General features: G+C 39.8%; 1 protein-coding gene across 2 annotated transcripts in view; it reads right to left on the bottom strand.

The window, feature by feature from the left end:
* Positions 1-2,109: 2,109 nt before the first annotated feature.
* Positions 2,110-25,547, bottom strand: part of ap5m1 (adaptor related protein complex 5 subunit mu 1) — a 40,989-nt gene continuing 17,551 nt past the window's right edge. The window contains exons 7-8 of one of the 2 annotated variants that reach the window (XM_076275107.1): positions 21,285-21,381; positions 2,110-4,277 (exon numbers count right to left, since the gene is read on the bottom strand). In XM_076275107.1, coding sequence (XP_076131222.1) covers positions 4,195-4,277; positions 21,285-21,381 — 180 coding nt within the window. In that variant the 3' untranslated portion in view covers positions 2,110-4,194. Of the gene's footprint in view, positions 4,278-21,284; positions 21,382-25,547 lie in introns of those variants that run through there. The other variant, XR_012984795.1, reaches the window with a different exon arrangement.

Raw genomic sequence — 25,547 nt, 5'->3', positions numbered from 1 at the left:
GGCAAAAATTGAAAAGGTAATAAAAAATATGACATACCGTAAAACTTCAAATAATAGCCTGGGCTTTTATTTTCCCAAATCGTCAAACTGCAACAGCTTGTTCGTGATCTGTCGTGCAACGGTTGAGAAGTGATCCTAAAATGTTGTTTTCATGTTACCAGATGTGGGATGGGGAGGGGTATTATCCCCCTTCATGTTTGCCTTAAGGCTGTTTCATGTTTCTGCATCAACTCCACGCAATGACTATGCCATTGTCTTGAATGCTGTGCTGAAATATTAATCTTATTTGTTTGGACTTTTCCTACTGTGAAATACACAGTAGCCTAATACATAAATATCATTGGTATTATACTTCTACTATTCTCTCTCTCTCTTTGTGTGTGTGTGTGTCTCTCTCTCTGTGTGTGTGACTCTCTGTATGTGTGTGTGTGTGTTCCAGTGTAGATGTGTGAAGTCAGGACACTAGTAAGTTTACATGAATCTGACATCAATATCCAAAATAAATGGGGGGAGGGAAATCCTTCAATTGCCAGTTGGTGACGCTATACCACACACATTAATTAGGCATGTGAATATCATCATATTAATAATATCCAATATTTTTGAGTTTCCAACCAATTAACCAATGTGTTGTCAATGTCTGGCACACTTCCTGTTTGGTCAAGTAGTGGCGCTAGACCAGGTTGGCAGTTTGGGGATGTGGATATCATCAGATTCATATTAACTAATATTTTGTTTATAAATTCCAAAAACTATTCTGACAATTGGTGGCGCTATGCAAGGCATGTTAATAAGACATGTGAATATGATATCTAATTTTGTGTAAAATTACAGGTCAATCAGTCAAAGCATTGGACATTTTTTGCACATTTCCTGATAGGCCAGATGGTGGCGCTATGCTAGGAATGTGAATTACACATGTGAATATCATCACAATCATGATATCCAATATTTTGTTAAGTTTCAGAATAATCCATCAAAGCCTTGAACATTTATGACACATTTCCTGCTCAGCCAGATTGTGGCACTATGCTAGGCATGTGAATTACACATGTGAATATCATCACAATAATGATATCCAATATTTTTTAAAGTTTCAGATCAATCAATAAAGGCATTGCCAATTTCTGGCACATTTTCCTGCTTGGCCAGGTGGGGGCGCTATGCCAGGTAGGCCCATTGGGTGTCTGGATATCCTCATACTGTATTATTATAATATCTATTAACTTGAGAAGTTTCAGACCATTCATGCAAAGCATATAACATTTCTGGCACATTTCCTTCTTAGCCAGATGGTGGTGCTATGCTAGGCATGTAAATTACACATGTGAATATCATCACAATAATGATATCTTACATTTTGTAAAGTTTCAGATTAATCAGTTGAGGCATTACCAATTTCTGGCACATTTCCTGCTTGGCCAGGTGGTGGCACTATGCCAGGCAGGCCCATTGGGTGTCTGGATATCATCATAATCATAATATCTATTAACCTGTTAAGTTTCAGGCCATTCATTCAAAGCATAGAACATTTCTGGCACATTTCATGGTTGGCCAGATGGTGGTGCTATGCTAGGCATCTGAATTACACATGTGAATATCATCACAATAATTTCCAATATTTTATACCTACCAAGACTCAAATAAATCAGTTAAGGCATTGCCCATTTCTGACACATTTCCTGTTTGGCCAGGTGGTGGCGCTATGCCAGGCAGGCCAATTGGGTTTCTGGATATTCTCATAATCATATCTATTAACCTGAGAACTTTCAGACTGTTCATTCAATGCACTTTGACTTCATAACACATTTCCTGTTAATGTGCAAGATATTAAAATCATACATACAACATATTACAACGTATCAAAAATCCTTTCACAATTTAACATCAGCGTCATCTTGCCATCATATTTGCCAAATTCCACATGAATCTGACAAACCGTCTAGGAGGAGTACGTTCAAATCTATCATGCGACATCAGTGTTCTTGTCATTCTTTCTGCTGCCAGTGGGTGGCGCTATGCCAAATATGGATTATGGGCTTGTGAACATAGTCATTACCATGGTATTCAATAACCTGTAAAATTGAAAACATTTCAAGCCATGCATGGTGAATTAAGACACATTTATTGTTTATGTGGAAGGGTATTAAATTCATAGTTTCGCCATTTTGTCAAATTAGAAAAAAAAGCTTCACAATTTAGAATCAGGAGCATATTGTATTGGCATCATGTATACCAACTTTGACATGAATCGGATCAAACGTCTAGGCGGAGTATGTTAAAATTGATCATGTCCACAACGCACAAAATCCCAATTACCTCCTTTCCTGTGGGCATGGCTAATGGCATGTTACAAAAGTTGTTTGTTTTTGGGAGTTACATACACCTAGTGATGGGCAAATGAAGCTTTGGTACACCACTGAACCACAGCAGTGTGAACCTAGCAACACTAGCTGAAAAGCAAAAAGATGGCCGCTACACATACATTTTTCAACATAAAAGTCCTTAGCAAATCAATATTTTTGGTTTCATATACTGGTTTGGGTAAGGACTTTTATGTTGAAAAATCTACATGTGGCAGCCATATTGGATTTTTTCATTAGTGTTGCTAGCTTCACACTGCTGTGGTTTAGTAGTTCACCAAAGCTTCATTTGCCCATCACTACATACACCCACCAAATTTGGTGTGTGTATCTAAAACTATATGGCAACCAAAATTCACACTGACATAAGGGGGCGCTATGGAGTTCCTGGGCCACGCCCAGTGCCAAGCCTTTTAGTTAGGCTGATAAGCAAAACACTTGTGCATTTTATGACTAAAGGTTTCATTTCAGACGTGGAGGCACTTCAGATCTGACCTCTGGGGCTAGATATTTTCTGTATAATATACACATCTTTGAGGAGTAAAATATTTTTACAAGTCATTCCAGAATTCTACTGTGAAGATCTAGAACTTACATTAACTGCCATTCAAACTGGTTGCTTGAGTTCATTATGACAGTATCAAATGGAACCTTTAATTCTAATCACATACAAATGTGATTTATTTTTTCACCTTTAGGCCTATAGTTAGGTAAACTAAATTAAGTGATTTTTCTGATCAATAACTTTATACAAAACTACTTGTAAGGTAGAATGGCAAATAATAATACTAAAAAAAACAGTACAATTGGAGAAATACTTAAAATACTTAGGGTTTTACAATCATCAGTTAACCTCTGTATTTGATAGAAAAGGACAGGTTTTTTATCGGAAATGTCCCCATAGCATAGCAAGTGTGTAAAAATGTGCCATTTTGGAATTGGACAAAATTCAACATGCCCCAAGTTTTAATCTGTTCCAATAGGGGACCTGACCTAACCTGACTCTCGCCAAATGAATTTCGTTCCGCCTAGTAGCTCCGCCTAGCTCCACTCACATCCATCTAGGATCGCTTCCGTTGAGAGTGATTTCGACACCAGATTGTATGGTAGAGCCAATCAGGACGCAGGGCGGGAGTTTCATAGATGTGACGTAGCGTAGAAGCAACTGTGAGACTGTTCTCAGCGTCACAGGTTGGCTTCGATGTGAGTGGTTGAAGTAGCAAGTCAATAGATGACGGACAAGTGGCTTATCCAATCATATGCAAGGATTTTTGATAAGGCCCAGCCTTCTGAAACACATCTCCAATGGATCGATCCCAGGTGGATGAGTGGAGCTAGGCGGAACGAAATACATCTGGCGAGAGTCAGGTTAGTTTTGACCAGGAATCCATGGAGAAAACTTTGACCAAAAAATAGGCCTAATTTTTCCAGCAGATGACCTGTCTAACAGGCAGCACATCATAACATGCATGATTAGAATCATGTGATGTCTTAAAATGGCATTGTTACACTGGATGACATTAATGATGCGCAAAAGTCAAGTCAGAAGTTATTAAAATGTTCAAATATGTAGTACATTATTCTACACATTGTTGCAAGCACTTATACAATTATGCCATGGGTTCATTTCTATTTTAGGATGATTTCCTACAGTTTAAAAGCATTTTGTTATTAGAATTTTAGTGTTACAGTGAAAGACATTTTGACAGTAGACCGCAACAACGCCATTTATTTAATACTTTGGCGCACAAATATTTCTAGGTGAAAAGAATATTTTTTATTTTAAATTAATGGCCTTTGGACAATAAATGTACATATCTTGTCTTTGACCCTACATCATCATAGCACCAGGCAACATTGGTGTATGTCCTGTGGAGTTCCATATGTAGTATTCTGAAGACATCAAATCCCGTGCTAAAGAGAAGAGGGACACTTGTTAGAATAAATCAAAACCACCTATACAGGTGGGTATACAAAAATGTAAATATTGTGGAAAAGTTTGTTTTTTCCCCTAATTTATCTCAAAAAGTGGAGCTTTCATATAAACTTAAGTAAGGAAATTTGTATTTGGTACATTATTTCTTTGTGGTAACAATGCTTTCTGGCAATAAATCCTATACCATAGCACGCACTATTTGTTTATCCAGCACTTGCTTTGGAAATAACGATGTCCACAGACAAGGTAGAATATAACGATGTCCACAGACAAGGTAGAATATGTTGCATGATTTTATGAAAGTACGATGTATTGCGACATCAGATGCAAGTCAAATTTGTAGTTTCTTATGTGTCATTCCATCGATCCGCTACCCGATCTGGCAAACTTACATAGTGCAGCTATAGCCGATAGAGGGCCGCGAAGCGAATGCAGAAGTGCCATTCACCCTGTTACGAGTTGATGAACCACTGAAACTATTTTGGAAACATTATTTTAAGGTACAAAAAACTCTTTGGTGTTGCTTTAAACGTGCAGTTGGCAAGATTGTTTTGATCATATTCGCTGAAACTGACACTATGCTCCGACAGAACAACATAAATCAGCCCGTTTTAGAAAAAAACCCGCACTTCTACCTCCACCTACAGCCTGTTATTTGTTTTGCAGAAATCCACAGCTCCCGGTTCTTCTGGTCCAATCAGAGCAGGGCTGGGTGAGATTTGACTGTCAATCACAGTCTGGTGCAGTCTGGTGCGCACTGACGAGCACAAACTCGATGAGAGGGTGCTCTGTGGTAGTGGGGCAGGGGCATGCGAGTTCAACATTTTGGCTAAGTCCCCTCAATCTGTCAGATTTGCCAACTGCAGCTTTAACTGTGACCTCTTAGTGTTGATGGAGGACTGAAGTGGGCGAGAGGGGATGTAGGGCTGGATCATTGAATTAGGATGGCAAGGTGCAGATGCAGTCAGTGTCCTATGGGCCAGAGTGAGGGATTTGAATTTAATAGTGGCTGCTATACTGCCGTGCAAAGGCAATTGACTAACTTCATCTTTAGTCGAAAATGAGTTGTAGTCATTTTTGGGATATTCAAGACTAGGGTTGGGCTGATAGACTGATGGAAAGCAACCATCATGATGCCACGCCCTCACAAGTCAGACACACACAATCCCAATTCTGTTTTCCCCTTCCCCTTAGTTTTGCACGTTCACGTGAGACGAAGGGGTATCCCAATTCTCTTTTGGATCAAGGGGTAGGGCTAAGGGCCATTGCATTGCATTCAATCTTGTGGCCATATATTATTGAAGGCCCTGTTCTTCATAAGGAAGTTTTCAAAAATCGCTATTTTGCAAATGTTATAACAGCTAGAGCTGTCCAAAACGATTATTTTATAAACGATTAATCTAACGATTATTTTTTTTTTGATTAAACGACTAATCTAACGATTATTTTTTCAATTAATCTAATGATTAATTTGTCCATTAGTCACGCATTTGACATTATTTCCATGTCTGACCCCAGATAGCAAACATAATCGGCCCGATTCTGGCTAAGTGCTGGCAGTTTCGGCTGAGGTCCAAGTCGGCTGAAGCACAGTAAACACAGTCGGCCCGATCCTGGCTGAGTGCTGCCACTGTCGGCGGAGTTTCAGGTCGGCTGAGGCACTGTCCCCTTGAATGGGCCGACACTGACACACAGTAGTTGGGCTGATTGCTGAGTTTCTTATTTGGCACGATTGGGGTTTGATGGGCTACTGCCAGTACTCGAAGCAATCTCGGCAGACGGATTTCATAGTGTGTGGCCTGATACTTCAGGAACGAACACTGATCAGTATCGCGGCTGTTGGCGGAAACATTTAGCGGCAGCCGGACACTAAACATACATGGCCCAATTCTGTAAAGTGACTGTCGGCCCATTACATGTGGAAGAGCCACAAGCAGAGCAACTGTTCAGTTTGAAACCAGGACGGCACGAAATTTTGGACACTGCCTGTGGTAAGTAACATGTAACTTTACCTTTACCCGTTATTGAATTTCCCCTTGGGGATCAATAAAGTATCCATCTATCTATCTATTGCATGTAAATCATTATGAATGTACGTAGGCTTATTATGGCAAAGTTTAACAAGCAAGTAGCATAACAAGAATGGGCGTTTCAAACTAACCCCCTAATTGACGATGACGAAGCTAGCGTTAACGTTAGTGTTGGTGGTTAGTCAAAAACGTTCAGTGCTGTAACGTAGTGTTGTCACGATACCAAAATTATGACTTCGATACGATACCTGCCATAAATATCACGATGCTCGATACTGAAACGATACTACGGCGAAATCCTAAGATATCTGGAAAAGAAAGGACTCATACCTCCTCCAAGTGTATTGAGTCATTTGTGTTGAATTCGGTGCACTTTTGTAGTGTGCAGGTCAATTCTGGGTTCTAAACTTCCTACATAATTATTATTTTTATAGTCAGTAAAATAGTAGGCCTACTTTGTGTGATTAAGTCCTTTATTTTTTGTTATAGTTAATTTACATTGTGTTGTGTTTTGCCAATAAAGTAGCTTTAAATAGCCAAACTAGGCTAGATCAAGGTCAGTGTTTAAATTACTGCATGCAAATCACTGAATGCTATGCAGAGGGGCCTAATCTTTAGGCCATCTGATGTACAGTATAGGCTTCCCTAGGCCTTCCCGTGTTCATGGGATTTCTTTGGCAGTTGCAAAGGGAAAAATGTGAGGATAGTCTTCTTTGCGCCCAGTGTACAAGTACGACGTTCCAACCACTCAGGCTTTCGTCAGATAGGCCTACACCATTACCTGTTGCAATATGTCTGTGTGCATTCCTACATTAACCTACGTCTATTTCTTTGATAACATGATTTGCTACCACGTAAAAATAACCCGCTATTATTATTAGGACTCAACACGCTTTGGTGGTATTATATGCTGTGGGCTTTAATTACCGCATTTCGGGTAGCCTATCCTACATCTGGGCAATACTTATTGAACAAATTGCAGTCTACATGCCATGACAAATATTACCAGTAATATATGGTAATGTTATTCTGGCGTGAACATTGCGCTTTCATCACGTTAGCACCCTATGATTACAGCTCGTTATGTCTCGTCAAAATGATTACAGCTCGTTATGTCTCATCAAATTCATTGATGAAGGAAGGTTCGCTTTATCCCAGAGAACCATACTCGTTTCACTTAGGCTATACTAAAACAGAAGAGAAGAACTTGGCACTAACCATGTAGTCGTGTTTTCTATAGCATATTCGTTAACCTGTCGTTCTTTAAACAAAAATGTTGGGATATGACCTGCGAGGTGCCAAGTTCCATGCGTAGCCTACTGCTTTTAAATTACTTTGAAACATATTTCACAAACGGGCCTCTGTGTACCCGATGGCTTGCCTTCACTATTCGTGATGTATCCGAAATAGTTGCAGATTTCACTTCACCTTTTGTTTTATCCACAAGGCCGAGGACGGTCGGCAAAGAACTACTGTATGTTGACGTTGGCTGCGCACTCACTCACTCAGAGCTGCCTGCTTGACACGCCCACTTGCCTAGATGCGTGCAAGGAGCAGTGAGAGCAGCAGAGGAGGGCAGTTCACGTAGACACAGAATGTTAATTTTAATAAAGTATCGATTCTAAAAACGTCGGAAATCGTATCGTTTTTTGCGTGAAGGCATCGTGATACCTTTTTAGTATCGATACACCGTGCAACACTACTGTAACGTTAGCTATACTTGCACAATTATGTGGTTTTCAAAGTAAATTGTGATCTAATCATTTTAGAAATAGCTTAACAATTAACCAGTATTGCATGACTTAGAATAGCAATTGGTAATTGGGCATCTATCCAACGTTATCTATCCAACTTCAGGCAGGCAGGACTGAGACATTAATGTATGTTTATATACAAGATTATATGTGTGTGTGTGAGTGAGTGAGAGAGAGAGAGATGGTAGCAGGGTGGGTCCTGTCCTGGTCATGTAAAGCTCATCAGAATCAGTAGGCATATTTTAAGGTTGTTCTGTATTTGGTACTAAGGGGTTGTTTGTGATCATGTAATCATTTTGAACACATGCTATACTTCCATTAACCTAACGGTACTGTGACTTATTTAAATGTACACTTCAGAACCCAGGCAACACTGACCAGAGACCTCCTTTGGTTCAGTATATTGCCAAGTACAGACCCCATTTTTCCCGACTGGATCGGTCGACGTCGACAGCTACTCCATCTTGGGTTTTAAAATGTTAACCTTTTTCTTGTCAAGAAACTATACAGGCAATTGGATGACATCTAGTGGACAAACAAATGGGCTGCTTGTCAAATTAAAAGATTAGTTAAGCCATCATAAAAAAGTGCATTGTTTGCATGATAAAATGTAATCAAGTAATCTCCAACAATGTAACTATAATCTGATTACACATTTTTTTATGGAGCTAAATTTGTCTCAATAATATTTGTATATGCGCAGAGGGGGATCCACAAATATTTCTTGATTTGCATGTGTGTTTTGATATCTACAAATAGAAAAATCATATTTGTAACTCGTATATTGATTTTTACAAATATAGATGTGCATTTGTAAATAAAATGCCATTTGTAAAACCGAAAATTTAATTTGTGAAATGTGAGTCTGCATTTGTGGATCACCAGCACACGCATTCTTCGCTTTCCAAAGTTACGTGTTTTTGAGACGTTCTTCACATGAAAGTCACACAAATCCACACGTAAATAGGCCTACTTTAATTCACCGGCACACAAAAATCGCAATCCAGTAGATGGCGACATCCACAAATATTTCTTGACTTGCATTCGTGTTTTGACATCCACAAATAAAAAAAATCATATTTGTAACTTGTAAATTGGTTTTCACAATTGTAGATGTGTATTTGTAAATGAAATGGCATTTGTAAAACTGAAAATTGTTACCTTTGTGAAATCTAATTTTGCATTTGTGGATCACCAGCACACACAGTTTTACGTTTTCGCATTTGTGGATCAGCATTTGTGGATCACGTATTTTTGAGACAAACTTTGAGCAGAGAGGCCACCCAGATCCACAAGTAGCCTGCTGACACTTTCTAATCCAGTAGATGGCAGTGTTGTTCTATGGGACTCATAACCAAAGATTCTTTGCTCATAACACACAGAGCTAGCGAACCTAGTTCTTAAATCTAACAAGTTATGCCTTTTACAACAAGCTTTTTGATGGAAAAGTGGTGTTTCATTTCCATAATCTTTGTTTAGTAAACGCATAAAACCGTCAGTTTGCAAGCGAAATCAAGAATTACGATATTTGAGTTTGTTTATAGTTACCTAGCAACCTTTCAAACTGTCAGTTCTTGCAGTTCATTACCGAGTAAAAAAAAACAAACAACAGCTGGCAACGTTAAAACCAAAGATTCTAGAATCTTTGGTTAAAACAGCTGTTCAGGTGGGCTCATAGAATTAGGCTTATTCGATCTACGTAATAATCAAGTAATAACGTTCGCAGCGGCCATTTTGTTGATATAGAAAATGCATAGGTGGGTCTATTTAATGCAGCTATCAATGACAAGCGCGACAGCGCCGGTATGATCGCTGTAGGCTATTTATTTATTTGTACAAAAGGTAACGTGATGGTAGGCCTATGTTGTGCAATAGGCCTAGGCTACAGGGCAGGCCGTTCTAACAACAGCAATACAGGCCGTTCTAACAACAGCAAATAGCCCTAGAGTCACCCACTGTCAGAAACATACCTGTCAACTTTTTCCAGCTGTCTTCCTGTTTTAATATTTTCCCGTAAAATATCCCATATTTTATCACTTTCATAACATTAGCCCCATCGGACTTGGCCGTCTCTGTACTGTTGTCCTGTACCCCCTGCCCTTCCAGCGAAAATATGTTTTTAAAGCATCGTTTTGCTTGCCTGAAGGCGACCAGAGTGATCAGAACAGTGTGGGAGAGAGCACGATTTGACGCCAATCTCATTAGACCTAGCTTAGCTTCACCTCGTTTAATTAGTGCAGCAGTTTCAGTAGGCCTACGAATTCTTGCTCTCAGCAGAGGGATAGCAACAGAAAGACGAATGTTGAAATGTCCCTGTATTTTGGGTGAGTAACCTGGAAAATCTCCCTTATTTTCGTTGCTCAATGTTGACATGGTCAGGACACGAGAAGAGAATGAGACTGAGAAGTAGTCAGCGCAGGAGAGACTGGTGGCTACATAGGATAAATAGCCTAGGCTAAACTTACAGCCAACTCCTCACATCCATCGCCATTATTATATTTGTATTAATACTATATTATATTGTCCTCTGTGGGCTTAAGTTAAATACGTTTTTAACAGCTGCCCCTATGCAATGCGGAGACATCAGCAGTAGCTTGATGTAGTCGCCTACCGTAGATTACCTTTGGACATTTGCATAGATAGTATTGCTAGGTAGGCAATGTTAGCCAACGTTTACAGTAGCCTAGGCTAATATATTTATTCATGATACGCCCTTTTCAGCTTGTCTTAGTGTGGCAAATAGTAGGCACAAACTCAGCGGAGAAAGATATCAGTAGATACTTCTGATTTGTATAGTGTTTTGTTCACTTGGATTTTGGAAATGTTACAGAGAAATATGTTAGCCCTTTCTGCCTCCAGACCATGTAGTTGCATCATAGATCCTCCTGTAGAAGTTATCAGACAAAAACGATCACTGGCTAACCCACTTTAAACTACTTTAGCAAAGTCCTTGGCTGCAGGTTGTGAGCAACAGGCAAACGCAAGATACAATTGCAGTCCAATGAGATGCAACTTTATTCTCTCCGATCATGGCAATGTTAGACGATGTCGTTGGTGGAACAAATATAAGTTCGCCGACCTTGACTCAGGCGACTTGAACGCTTGTCCCCTTCAGCTGCGACGTGTGCCGATGTATGAACAAGACAGTTGGGCTATAAATAAATATCGGGGTAATTTACAGTTGACAATAATGACGGATATTTACTTAATGCTATTAGATATGGGTCTATACGTTTATTTACTTATATTGACGAGATGAAGCTGTTAGGCTACTGTGCTCTGCTCAGCTCAAATCTACGCGCTACAGGCGATTGTCACATAGAATAGCCTATAGAACTGGAATGTCATATCAACAATATGGCCGCGGCGGTGTTTAAGAATAATTGGAACTGTATATGAAATGTTGCGCTGAGCCTGGATTTGAACCAACAATCCTTGGGGGCAGAGCTCACTCATCTAACCACTGTGCTACCACATTTCTTGTAGGCCTACATTACAAACTGACGGTTTTATGCGGGGTTTTTTTTCTCGGTAATGAACTGCAAGAACTGACCGTGTGAAAGGCCCAATTGATCTTTTTCCAAGTTTACACTGAATAAGGAGAGGTAAATAGGCCTATTATTTAGACAGAAGTAGCTATTGCACTGATAAATAGATCACATAAATTCCCATTGAGAGACTGTATAGCCTACTGATAAGCTAGCTAGCAGGCAAACTAACTTAGCTAACGTTATATTCAGGGGCTCCTGCAGGAATTAATGCTATGGTACGCACACCCATCACTACCCCCCCCCCCGCAAAAAATGTTTTCACGCGTGGACAATATTTGTCCGTTTCCCGGTTTCAGGTCCGTGTATTGGTCAGCAAAAAAGTAGCCTACATAGCATAGCAACATTCACATGCAATAATACAACAACGTCTACAATGACCTATTCATTTGGACAACTTGATACAGCCCTATACAGGCTAAAGGTACCTTTAGTTTTGTTCTAGCTTACCGTGACGTTTGGCTTTAAACGGCTGTCTAATACAGTCTAACGTTCTGACAAAGCAATTGCCTACCTTGTTCTTGCCCATCTGAATAACTCCTCTAGCTTTGCTGCATCCATCCTTACTGTTTTCGTTGTTTAAACTTGTGATATCCATGATGAGTACTGAGTTAGTGAATTAGCTCAACATTGTGTGCTGATAACCATAGATAGCCGAGTAAAACAAAACAACAAGTAGGCCTAGCCTGCGTGCGTATTCTCTCTCTCCTGCTCAAACAAAATGTGTGCGCGTTAATTTTGATAACGTGTTCACTAACTTTATGTAATAGAAAATTGTAAATTGTAGCCTGATGACATGCAGCTAATGGGATACTGTCCATAGTTGGGAAGGTATGGTGGGCCAATTTGGTGTGAATACACACACACAGGACATTTTCTCTTGTTGATGAGTAGCCTGATGGTACGCACAGTGCGTAAGGACGTACACCTGCAGGCGCGCCTGGTTATATTATCACCATTTTTTCTTTTTTCTACCTGTAGGCTATAGGGTGACCAGACGTCCCGAAAAATTCGGGACAGTCCCGATATCCAAGCAGTTGTCCCGAATCCCGAATCCTGCCCTAATTGTCTCGAAAATTATACTCAATCAGAATACTGAGTAGTTATTTTCTGATAAACATTAAAAATTGTCCGTAGAGAGGTTGAGTCGACTGCATGCAGCCCCCGACGGCAGCTAAGTGTCTGGATGCAGCCCGGCTACTTTGTTTCTTTTTGACGTTCTATAATTAGGCGCGAATATGCACTGATTTCGCGAAGCCGAGGACATTGAATGTGCAGGCAGCGCAGCAGGCAGAGCCAGCGTGTGTGCAAAAAAAAATACGTCGGAAGTTCGGCCTAATGTCCATGTCGTTTTAACATAATCTACTTAATCTAACAATTATTTTGTATTCTTACTTAATGACCCATAATTTTGGCAAGGCTTGTTATTAGCGTTAGTTGAATGCCATACTACCCTGCACATAAAGGCTGCACATTTCCACAGCACCAGGATCCGACCTAATGCCTCCCTCACCCCCCTCCAAATCAGCCTTCCACCATTATTTGCGATGGCCAACTCATCTGCTACTGTAAAACACTCTTCCTCCTACAGTAACCTAGTGTTCAAAGACATCTTTTTTCTTGTTAGCTGTAAAACAGAGGCCAAGTGAAGGCTAGTCCTAAGAATAGCCTACAACATATTTTCATAATTAAGAAATATGAATGCAAGCTATAACTATACAAACCTACCATTCTGATATGTTTTTGTGTTTCATTTTCACCTGCCGCCATGTGCGTTTGGCACTGGTGTTGCATCTGAAATGTTTACAGGATTAGGCATACAGTAAATGGAGGCTACTTAAACATTCAATTATCCTTATTAATTGATATGCCCACTTCTGAATTGTGTTGCATCTGTAGGCCTTTTTATAAACTCAAAATAAGCACTTTAATTATTTCAACTCATTTCAGACATTCCGCAAGCTATTAATCCTCCGTAACACATATTTGAATGACATGTGGAAATAAAACTTTACTTTTAGGCTACACGATCTGCAATACGTTGCCAACAGCCTTGCCTTGCTTTGTTCACTGCCGACGTATTTGATTTTTGTCGTAGAGTGGGTTTTAATTTCTCATAACTTGGCATAATAATTGCGCATTCCTCATCCGTCAAATAAGGTGATTGCATCATCATTGAAAGTGGTGACTTGCGCTGCAACCCGCCCCTTTTATGTGAACGCGCACAAAACTTCAATTAGGTTAACCCTGGCTCAACAAATCAACTTCATAATCAGCGTCGTAGTACCGATTAACACCACTTAAGATAACCAGGTTTTGTCAACCCCGGTTTAACAAAGTAACCCTGGTTTACATCTGGGTAGGTTAAGCTCCCTTCGCAGTACAGGCCCCTGGTCACCCTAGTAGGCTATAAGTTAACCCTTTGTTCACGGCCTGCTTAAACACAGCGCATAAGATAGGCTATCTTCGGTAATATTCAACGCTGTCTACATTCGTAAGCCAACACAGATGCTGCGGCTTCAGAATTGCAAGAAGTGTTAAATAGACAACAACACGCACCCTGAAGCTGCGCTTATTGTGGCCGGTGATTTCAATCAAGTACATCTGAACCGGTCCATGCCTGAATTTATTCAATACAGTCACTTCCCTACACGTGGTGACAACACACTGGATCACTGCTACACACAGTTCAAGAACAGTTACAAAGCTAAGTCTCTACCAGCTTTCGGAAAATCAGATCATGCCGCTGTTTTCCTACTGCCTATGTACAAACAGAGAAGTCAGACGGACCCCCCAGTGACATAGGAGGTCAAGCGTTGAACTGACCAATCGGAAACCAGGCTACAGGACGCCCTTAGCAACGTTGACTGGGAGATGTTCAAGACGAACTCTGCTGACATAAATGAGTTTACGGAAGTATCATTGAGTTACATCAATATGCTAACTGATTCCAACATCCCAACTGTAAAGATCCGAAGCTTCCCTAACCAGAAGCTATGGGTGGATAGAGAAGTGAGAACAGCATTAAAGACACGCACCTTGACTTATAATGCTGGGCTTATTTCAGGGGATATGACGGATTACAAAGCAGCATCTTATAGTTTACGTAGAGCTATTAAAGATGCTAAGCGGCGCTATAGAGACAAAGTTGAAGCTGATTTCTTGGAGGGTGATCCAGCACGAGTGTGGAAAGGACTCCGAACCATCACTGGCTTTGAAAGAAAGTCCCCTCCTATGATGAATGTGAGTAAAGCCCTCCCTGATGAACTTAATGCTTTTTATGCTCGCTTTGACATGAAAAACACAGACTATCTTGCACTAGCTGCAGCATCTCTGACAGGGTCTGACATCTGACTCATTAACCATCAGCACTGGTGCTCCCCAAGGTTTTGAGTCCACTGCTGTACAACATCTACACACATGACTGCAAAGCCAACAGTAGTCATACCTCCACCATCAAGTTTGCAGATGACACAGTGATCTTGGGCCTGATTAGTAACAACAATGAACAGCTCTACTTGGATCAGGTTGATGAGGTGGCACAGTGGTGTCAATCTAACAGCTTGACACTGAATATCAATAAAACCAAGGAAATGGTAGTGTACAGTAGGAAGCAGCAGAACTACAGTTACACCCCAGCGGGCAACCTGTAGAGAGAGTCACAAGTTTTAAATACCTTGGTGTCCACATTACTGAAGACTTAACATGGACTGTTAACACTCAATATGTTCTGAAGAAGTCCAGACAACGACTCAACTTCCTCTAAATTCAAAGTTTCTACATCCATCATGAAGGCCTTCTACACTTCAGCGGTTGAGAGTGTTCTAACAGGTAGCATCATCACCTGGTATGGGAACTCCACAGTTAGAGATTGTAGTACTCTGCAGAGAGTAGTGCGCTCAGCTGAACGTACTATAAGAACTCAACTCCCTGCTCTACAAGATATCTATTCCAGAAGAGTACTCCTAAGAGCCCAAAAGATTCTGAAGGACTCTTCTCACCCTAACAATGGATTATTCCTACCGCTGAAATCAAGAAGACACCTATGTAGTCACAAAGCCAGAACTGAGAGACTCAGGAGAAGTTTTTATCCCCAGGCCATCCGAACTCTGAACTCACACTATACTGACTTTGCACACATTCACTCCTCAGCACTCTCAAACATTTCCCAACTCTGAATTCACACTATACTTAATTTGCACTCATTCACTCCTCAGCACTCATGACGCCCCCCCCACCCCCACCTACATGACCTTTAGCACTTTTACATCCCTCTCCCTATGCTACAGACCTTTTATTTATTTTCTTATTTCATCACACGTCAAAACACACACACACACACACACACACACACACACACACACACATATCTGACTTTCTCCAACTTTTGCACGTCTCCATAGAACTTTTTATTTATTAAGTGTGCTTGCAAAGCAGCACACTTATTGTTCTTCTTATTAAGTGTGCTTGCAAAGCAGCACACTTATTGTTCTTCTTAAGTTTTCTTATTAAGTGTGCTTGCAAAGCAGCACACTTATTGTTCTTCTTAAGTTTTCTTATTATTAATATTATTATTCCCGTCTCCCTAATTTTTTTCCAGCTCCTGTGCCTAGGCCCTTTGAGACAGAGACACCGTTCCAACTTTAAAACGTCCGGGCAGTAGCGGTGTAACTTGCTCGAGAAGATGACGTCAAGTGGGCGTGTCGTTCGTCCGCCATATTGGATTGAATAGAAAGCGAAACTAAATTTTCACAGGTCACAAATTTGGTCCGAACGCCACGAAACTTGACGTACATTATCATTGGACCAAGCCTCACAAAAGTTACTAGAAGGATTTTTGATTTTCGAAAGCGTTTGCCCGTCACAGCCAAACGAAATCGGCGGCGAAGCTCCGAAACAGGAAGTCGTCCATATCTCAGGAACACTGTCACATATCGATACCAAATTTTGTATATGAACTGGGGACTCCAGTGTGAGGGTGCATAAGCTAAAAAAAAAAGAAATATTCCAAAAGTTTCCAACATTTGGCAAATCACCTACAGGTATTTGGTAACTCTCACCATTCACCTTTGCACCATTCACCTTCTATCACAATGCCTTCCAAGTATGCTCAATGTCTCTGGGTAGCCACAATGTCTCCGGGCAACCTTGCCCAATCATGAAATCCTTGCTCTGCCATGGGATAGTATGGACTTACGAACTGAAATAGCAAGGAGAACGGTAGCTATATATAGCTTACATAATAGAGTTGTTTTCACATTGACGGTATTCAAATTAAATGTTTCCTTATTGTTAAATATCATGATGGGAGAGTATTATTGAAAATGTTACAAGTATGCAAATTCATATGTTTACGGGAAATTGTTTTGTTGTAAAGACATGCAAGGCATTCTGGGCCATGTAATAGACAAACAGTGGTCGGCAGCATTAACTTGATTTCCATACGTATTAATATGAATAGGTGTTTCTGTAAACCTAGGGACAATAAACAGCCATCTCTGTTACAAAAACGACCAGGTAATCGCTCACTGAAGAGGAAACTATGATAAAAACATTGTTTTCCTCAAAGCATGGATTTGACGACAGTACAAGCCGGACATGTCACGTTAATGTTAAATACATCCGAACGCTAGGTGGCAACGTTGTATTACATTTCACATACATACGGTGACATTAGAATTATGTGAGCTTCACAATTAAGGAAGTTGCAAATATTATGTAATTTATAATGGGAAATTATTGGAAATGTTATTTCTTGTTTATTCTAATTGCAAACCACACACATCCATTTGTAATCACATGTACACATTTAATACTGAAAGACCCTAATTTCGTTTATTTGATGTTGCCTACTGTTTCAGAGTGACGAGTTCGTGGCCAAAAAAGTGCCCAAAATATCGGTTGTGTAGAACTGTGCTGGATGGCGTGCGTCCTTTAAGTAAGTGTTTTATAGAGTTACAGACATGAGTCATGTTGTAGTGGTCAACATAAATGTGCCCCTTCTGTTATTAGAATGCTAAGCGGAGAAGCATGCTAAGCAGAGATTAAGTATCATTAATTTCTTGTGTGGCTAGCGTAATGTCATGGTCATTTAATATGAGATGCTTGCACTCGTAACTTCGTCACTTGTAACTTTAGGACTGCTATTTTTTTTACTAACAGTAATTCACGAAGCACTTTAGCTCTAAAAGTAGCACCTAAGTCTGACAGCTTGAAAGAAGTGGCGAGGACTCCTAAGATGTTTTGAAATGCGTCTATATTGTCTACAGGAGCTAACAATCGCGAGGGAACTTGCATTGTAGGCATAACTAAGGGATGCAATAACACCACCAACAACCAAAACTAGCCTACTCATTGTCAACATGTACATTAAATGTAACGTTTCATGTGAATCAAATTAAAATGTTTTCTTTGCAAACGTAGGCATATGGTGACAGATTAATTTAATAATGCTGCTGTGTGAATCACGGTAAGCACGAATGAAGTGGCCACTTCTTAATGGGACCCACTGTATGGAAGTGGGCTGCCTGATTTACAGACGGTGGTTTAGAGTAATATGAAGTATTCCTTTATTCTGAGATACATCTGAGATAGGCTACATCAATAGGCTCTCAAAACAACCCCAGGCTCACAAAACAATCCCAAACAGACATACGGTCTTTATAGAGCAAATCCATATAGATTATTTGTCAAATAAACCAGTAAAACATAATTTGTCGGATGGAATATATAACATCCACACTCATAGCTCATATTTTTTTAAATAAATCAGTGAAAAAGTATCCTGACAAACAAGCAGCTTTTTAATGCCTTGGTCATATTTCATAATTTCAATTCCTCTGTAGGTTACCTGATAGCCCAGTTTGAGAGGCGCAAGACGCGTGACATTATTTATTTTTGCAGCCAATCACTGCTGTCATTTTATTTTATTGATTTGATCTCAGTCATAGAAGCTAAATTCGAAGGCAGGCCAAAGGTAAAATCCAACTAACCGCATTCACCCCACAAGGCAATAGTTGAATAGAGCTTTTGAGGTATTGCCACTGCTCCAACACTGAAAGGCACTGTTAGAATGCTTGGATCAAGCCAGGTTCAGCATAGCGTATGTCACTGTCTGCTCACGTTGGTGACCGGACTAGGGCAAGCACACTTTCGCAGTTCCCGCCGGAAATGCAGTCTAGTTATTTTTGATTTCTCCTCCATCTATCTACCCATGTCCTTGATTGCCTAGCCTTTCTGCAGCCACCCCCCCACCCCCATCCCCAACACACACACACAAAACACACACAGTTACATCATCACTGTCATCACCTCACATACATACAGCACAATGCTTGCTACAGTAAGCCTCCTCTACATACTTGCTGCACACTGCCCCCTCCCCACATACACAGCACATTGTCTTCAGGATCTTCTCCAACACACATCCTCTACATACTTACATCATCACTGTCATCACCTCACATACAGCACATTGTCTTCAGGATCTTCTCCAACACACATCCTCTACATACTTACATAATCACTGTCATCACCTCACATACATACAGCACACTGCTTGCTACAGTAAGCCTCCTCTACATACTTGCTGCACACTGCCCCCTCCCCACATACACAGCACATTGTCTTCAGGATCTTCTCCAACACACATCCTCTACATACTTACAGCACACTGCCCCCACCTACCCACACACACACACACTACACACACACACACACACACACACAGTCACTGCTCCACTCCCCTCCCGCCCACACACACATCTTCACTGTCATCACTCACATACATCATACATACAGTACTCTGCTTGCAATAGTAAGTTCCTTCACCATACTTGCAGTACACTGCCTCCCCCCCCTCCCTACACAGCACATTATTTCATCAGGAAACTTGTCCAACACACATCCCCGACATACTTACAGCACACTGCCCCCCCCCCCCCCAAATACACAGCACATTGTCTCATGAGGAAGCTTCTCCAACACACATATTACACACTGCCCTCTCCCCACATACACAGCACACTATCCCATCTCCCCTGTCATCCCCCCAACACACACACCAAGACCCCTGGCAGTTGGGTTAGCCCCTTGAGCTGTGGATCTGCCCAAGGTTTCTTCCTTGGTAAGGGAGTTTTTCCTTGCCCCTGTTGCTCTTGGGTGCTCCTTGTTGGTGCCCCCCCCAATCCCAATCCTCCCCCACCTTTCTTATGCAGCCCTCGCCACTTAATCTAATAAACCCCTATTCTACTGCATTTTTTATATATTCCATAAATGCACAAATAGGCTGACACCAGACATAATTTTACTGCATTTCTTACTTCCAGTAACTATATGCATGTGACAATAAACTTCCTTGTATCCTTGTATCCATGTATCAATCACTAATAAGGTCGAGATTTCACTCAAGCGTCTGATGTTCATAACTCTGTTCTAGAATCTTTGGTTTTAACACTTAAAGCCTCGGTTGCTAGGTAACTATAAACAAACTCAAAGATCGTAATTCTTGATTTCGCTTGCAAACTGACGGTTTTATGCGTTTACTAAACAAAGATTATGGAAATGAAACACCACTTTTCCATCAAAAAGCTTGTTGTAAAAGGCATAACTTGTTAGATTTAATTATGAGCAAAGAATCTTTGGTTATGAGTCCCATAGAACAACACTGCCATCTACTGGATTAGAAAGTGTCAGCAGGCTACTTGTGGATCTGGGTGGCCTCTCTGCGCAAAGTTTGTCTCAAAAATACGTGATCCACAAATGCTGATCCACAAATGCGAAAACGTAAAACTGTGTGTGCTGGTGATCCACAAATGCAAAATTAGATTTCACAAAGGTAACAATTTTCAGTTTTACAAATGCCATTTCATTTACAAATACACATCTACAATTGTGAAAACCAATTTACAAGTTACAAATATTATTTTTTTTATTTGTGGATGTCAAAACACGAATGCAAGTCAAGAAATATTTGTGGATGTCGCCATCTACTGGATTGCGATTTCTGTGTGCCGGTGAATTAAAGTAGGCCTATTTACGTGTGGATTTGTGTGACTTTCATGTGAAGAACGTCTCAAAAACACGTAACTTTGGAATGCGAAGAATGCGTGTGCTGGTGATCCACAAATGCAGAATCACATTTCACAAATGAAATTTTCCGTTTTACAAATGGCATTTTATTTACAAATGCACATCTATATTTGTAAAAATCAATATACGAGTTACAAATATGATTGTTTTTATTTGTAGATATCAAAACACACATGCAAATCAAGAGGATGTGGATCCCCCTCTGTGCTTATACAAATATTATTGAGACAAATTTAGCTCCATATTTTTTATTGTAATCCGGGTTGATTATAGTAACTTGATTTTTGTAATCTGATTACGTAATCTAGATTACATGTAATCCATTACTACCCAACCCTGGTGACCTCAGCCTGAAAAGTGTTTTGAGAGCCATAGAGAACATAACATTAAAACCCCAAATGTGTCATATTTGGAAAGATTTTTTTTTTTTTTCATTTCTAGAAGGGATGTACACTTTGTATTTCAAGTAGTTGGTTCATCTCACACTCACTTTTTGTCTCCACATCACTCATATTTGACAACCATTTTGAGATTAAGTTTGTCCCACATTCCAATGCACTTACATGTGACAACGCGAGGCTTTGTTGAAGAATACACCTGAACTGAATGTTGGTCCACACAACATCCTGATAAAGTTAGGTCAGGTATTCGGAAATACAGCTGCAAAGTGAGAGAAACAGATGAACATGAGTACTCAAAACAGTTAATTTTAGAGTCAACTTTTAAAGGTCTTGCACACAGCGTGAGAGGAAAAGGGTTGTGACCAATATAGAAACATTAATAGCATGATCAATCAATCAAATTAATAATGACAATGATATCAATATAGTGCAAATATCTACAAAAAAAAAAAGGTTTATTTAAGTCATTCAATTTGCAGATAGTTTTATCTGAGGTTGTTTAGATATAGGGCACTTAGTGAAAGTTAAAAAGCTGGGAGAAAGATTTTTTGTCTAAATGCAGAAGCCTTTAGCTGAACACCGTGGATTCAGCAGAATGTATAGCGCTGAGTAACCATTGTGGGGTCACAGAGGAATACATGTGTAATTTAAAGATTATATTATACGTCTCTTCAGAGTGCAGCAGAAAGTTTCATTCACTTGAATAGGCCGGTCTGTTAAAGGGTCAATGACGTGTAGCTCATTTTTTGTGTACATATGTGTTAGATACATTTAAAATTGTTACAAATGTAAAATAATTTGACAAATTATTTTCAAACATCAATTTTATCAAACCCATTCAGTATTAACTGAATTTGGATAAAAATGTCAATATGGTGTAACCACAAAAACATGAACCACATAATTACACAAGGGTTAAGTGTGTGATAAACAATGAAAATGACATCTGCCATTCCCTTTAATAATTTCAAACAGCGAATCGGTATTTTGATAGTCAGTGGCTCATTTGAAGGAATGTGTTTGCACGAAAGACTGTATGGAACAGGTATTCCACTAAACCATGGCTATTCAATTAGTTTGTAATGGGGGCCAGTTCATGAAAAGCATCACAACTGAGGGGCCGGAGAAATGTGGCTTGAAATATGAGTAATCGCATTAACAGCTGTAGATACAATGAAGTACAACAGCAGCAATATGGGTATTCAAATGTTGTATCTTGTACATGCATAACAACATCATTAGCCGGTTGTTGGTGGCTAATGAAATCTGTGATAACAGATAACAGTAATGGAATCTGTGCTTTGCACAGTAACTGTTTGGTCCAAGATTTCCAGTGAGTACAAACAGGATTCAAACACTGTTCAGGTGAATTAAATGTGTAATCAGTCGCATATGTAGCTCTTCTGATTTATAGGCCTACTTGTTACATTTGACGTTCCCACCATTTAAATGAGATGACCGTGACGTCTACATTTTTTTAGCAGTGGGTACAGGCCAGTCATAATAGCCTAATAATAATAATACGGGGTCTGGGGGTGTCTCCCTGGGAATTTTTTCTTTTCTGGTTGCTAATCACACTATTTTAACATGTTTTGAGAGGGACAGGCCCATCTTTTTTCTGACGCACGTCACGTTACCCCATGCATTAAACCAAATGTCACTGCTTGAATAAATGAAAAACAAAGCCTATTGAACATGGGCATCGTCATAGTTCACGATGACAATGAAAACGTTTAGGCTACTTGGTTTCTGACAAAAATTACGTTTTGTGCTAACATATTGTAGAAACACAACTACGGCCTTTATTTGGTGAACGGAGGTGCAAATCATCTCCTTTACTTTCTTTGATTATTATATAGGCTAGTCTACGATTAACTTTAACCACAAAGCATTTTGCTGTCGCCACATTTACAAATAGGCCTATGCAATTTACCTTTGTTAGGCTATCAGTGATACTTTTTGCTTCGAATCGCAATTGAGTGCGCATTCATGTAACATGCCACATGATTTCCAAGAGGCCTTTAGACAGGCTCATTTCTGACTTCACTAGACTATTATTGCATTTGTTTATGTTGTAAGACCTGAAGAAATGAAGGACATTGGCAATTGCCTAGGCTACGCACAAATTCATCATTCACTAAATGGACACAGAGAGACTCCAAGTTTTTCTTTCGCTACCGTTGCGAAAAAAATAGCCAGGCTATATATATATACTATACTATATAGAAATACTTTGAAATTCCCTTTGAGTCGGATCTGCTCCACCTTTCCACCAAGTTTTGCAGAAATTGTGCCTGTGTTTTTTTGCGATATTGTTGACAGAAACTATTTGTGTGGTGCAACCTGTTAAATATTAGTAGTTCATAAACTCCAACGTAGTGCCAATTTAGGTTGAAACTAAACTAATATGGAACTTACAGTACCCTCCGGAATTATTGGCACCTTTGGTAAAGTTGACTATAAACAGGTATAAAAAATAATCCGTTGGTGAATTAATGTAATCTCACAATGAAAACAGTAAGGAAAAATCCACCCTTGAAGGGAAGCAAATATATTCTGAGAAAAAGGAAAATCTCAAAGAAATAAATATTTTTAACAAAAACACGTTGCTCACAAATATTGGCACCCCTAGAAAAATCTTATATTCAAAACCTAACAGAAGCATTTTCCTATCTAATTTCAATTTATTTAAGTTAATCAGAGTGTCTTTGAACTTTCAGAAGTAGTTCATGACTTTCTTTTTACTAAGGTATGAAAATAAAGTGACACAGAGGCTAAATCCTCTAGTCATTTTTCAACATTGGAAAGACAAGAGAATACACTAAATCTAAATAAAAACAAAGCGTGTTGACATTTGTAAGTCAGGGGATGTCTATAAAAACTAGGTACTTTGTTGAAAATGCCTATATTTACAGTTAAAACAATGATTAACAGGTTATAATCAAATGGAAATATGACCAACATGCTTGGACAAAGACCCATGGTTATCTTGCCCCCACGCACATTATGGAGGATGGTAAGATAGGCAAACAATTCCATAAGAACCACTGTTTGAAAGTTACAGAGAAAGGTATCATCTTGGGGTCACCAAGTCCCCCAAAAAATCTTCAAAAGTGACCTCACTGCTAATAGATTATTTAGAGGGCATGCCAGGTATTGGCCTGTCCAGTCATTTAATTACTAATGTAAACGGCAGGAGTTACTGAATGGTACAGTGACTTTGTCTGGAAGTGTGGTCTATTGTCAGATGAAATGAAAATTGCGCTCTTTAGCTAGAAACACTTTAGGTGTGTTTGGCGTACATAGAAGAACGACTACTGAAAAGGACCCCATAACTAATGACAATTATGGTGGAGGGGCTATGCTATTGTGGGGCTGTTTTTATTCCCAAAGGCCTTAGGAGCCTAATTACGGAGCATGGTATCATGAACACCAAGAAAAACCTGAACATTTTCAAAAGTCCCCTGATCTAAACTCCATAGAAAAACAGTGGGGTGAGTCAAAGAGGAGAATGCCAATACAAGGGCCAGTACAAATGGCCGCCAATTGAAGAGCCCTACACTAAACCATGCTTTACAGGTATTCTACTAAACCATGCTTTACTAAAACCTAGCAGAGTATAGGCTACACGCATCTGCACTCGTCTATTATTTGCATAGACAGTAAAAGAAATGGACAAACAGACTCAATCGTTTTCAATGGGAGGCCACTGACGTAAATTTAACGTTTTTTTCAGTTGGCTTGCCATCGTATTACGCAGACTCACACTTAGCTTCGTGACGTTAGCCATCGAACTGAATCTTGTAACTCGTATGATAGATGGTTCACACAGAAATTCTTCTCACACTTCCTTCACCTTCAAAGTCATCAAAGTTAAAGGAACCGTATGTAAGATTGTGGCCAAAACTGGTACTGCAATCACTTTAAAATTTCTGTAGAGCGGTGTATCCCCTCCCACTCCCCCCGGACTGGCAGAGCTGGCAACCCGGATGCCGAAACACTACTGACTTTGTGATTAGTAGATAGGTGGAGGTTGGCGCATCAGGCCAAAACACAACTTGACAACATCAACATCAGTTGAGGGCTGCAACTTAACTTTTTAAATGACAGTATCCTGTCCGGACTACTGTTGTCAGTGATATAAGTATTTGAAATGAACATGATTTCTTAATGTCTAGTGACATATCAGGGCCATTTTATGATTAATTGAAATACATTTCTTACATATGGTTCCTTTAAACATTTATTTATGTATTATTATTAATATCATCCTCACAAGTGATATCAAGTCGTGTTAATGTTGAAACTACCAGACATAATCATCTTCAAACACAATCATGGTAAAACAAAACAAAAAAAGTTATAGCCTAATCGTCTTTCCACTTTTCCGACCTACAGCCAATCCATTGAAAACCTCTGAAATGA

The sequence above is a fragment of the Alosa pseudoharengus genome, unplaced genomic scaffold, assembly GCF_046254945.1.
Source record: "Alosa pseudoharengus isolate Yale_2024_CS ecotype anadromous, Long Island Sound unplaced genomic scaffold, YU_APseudo_1.1 YU_APseudo_1.1_scf_8, whole genome shotgun sequence".
In the NCBI taxonomy this organism is placed as follows: domain Eukaryota; kingdom Metazoa; phylum Chordata; class Actinopteri; order Clupeiformes; family Clupeidae; genus Alosa; species Alosa pseudoharengus.
Note: the sequence above shows the minus strand (reverse complement) of the source record. Positions and strands in the feature narration are given on the sequence as shown.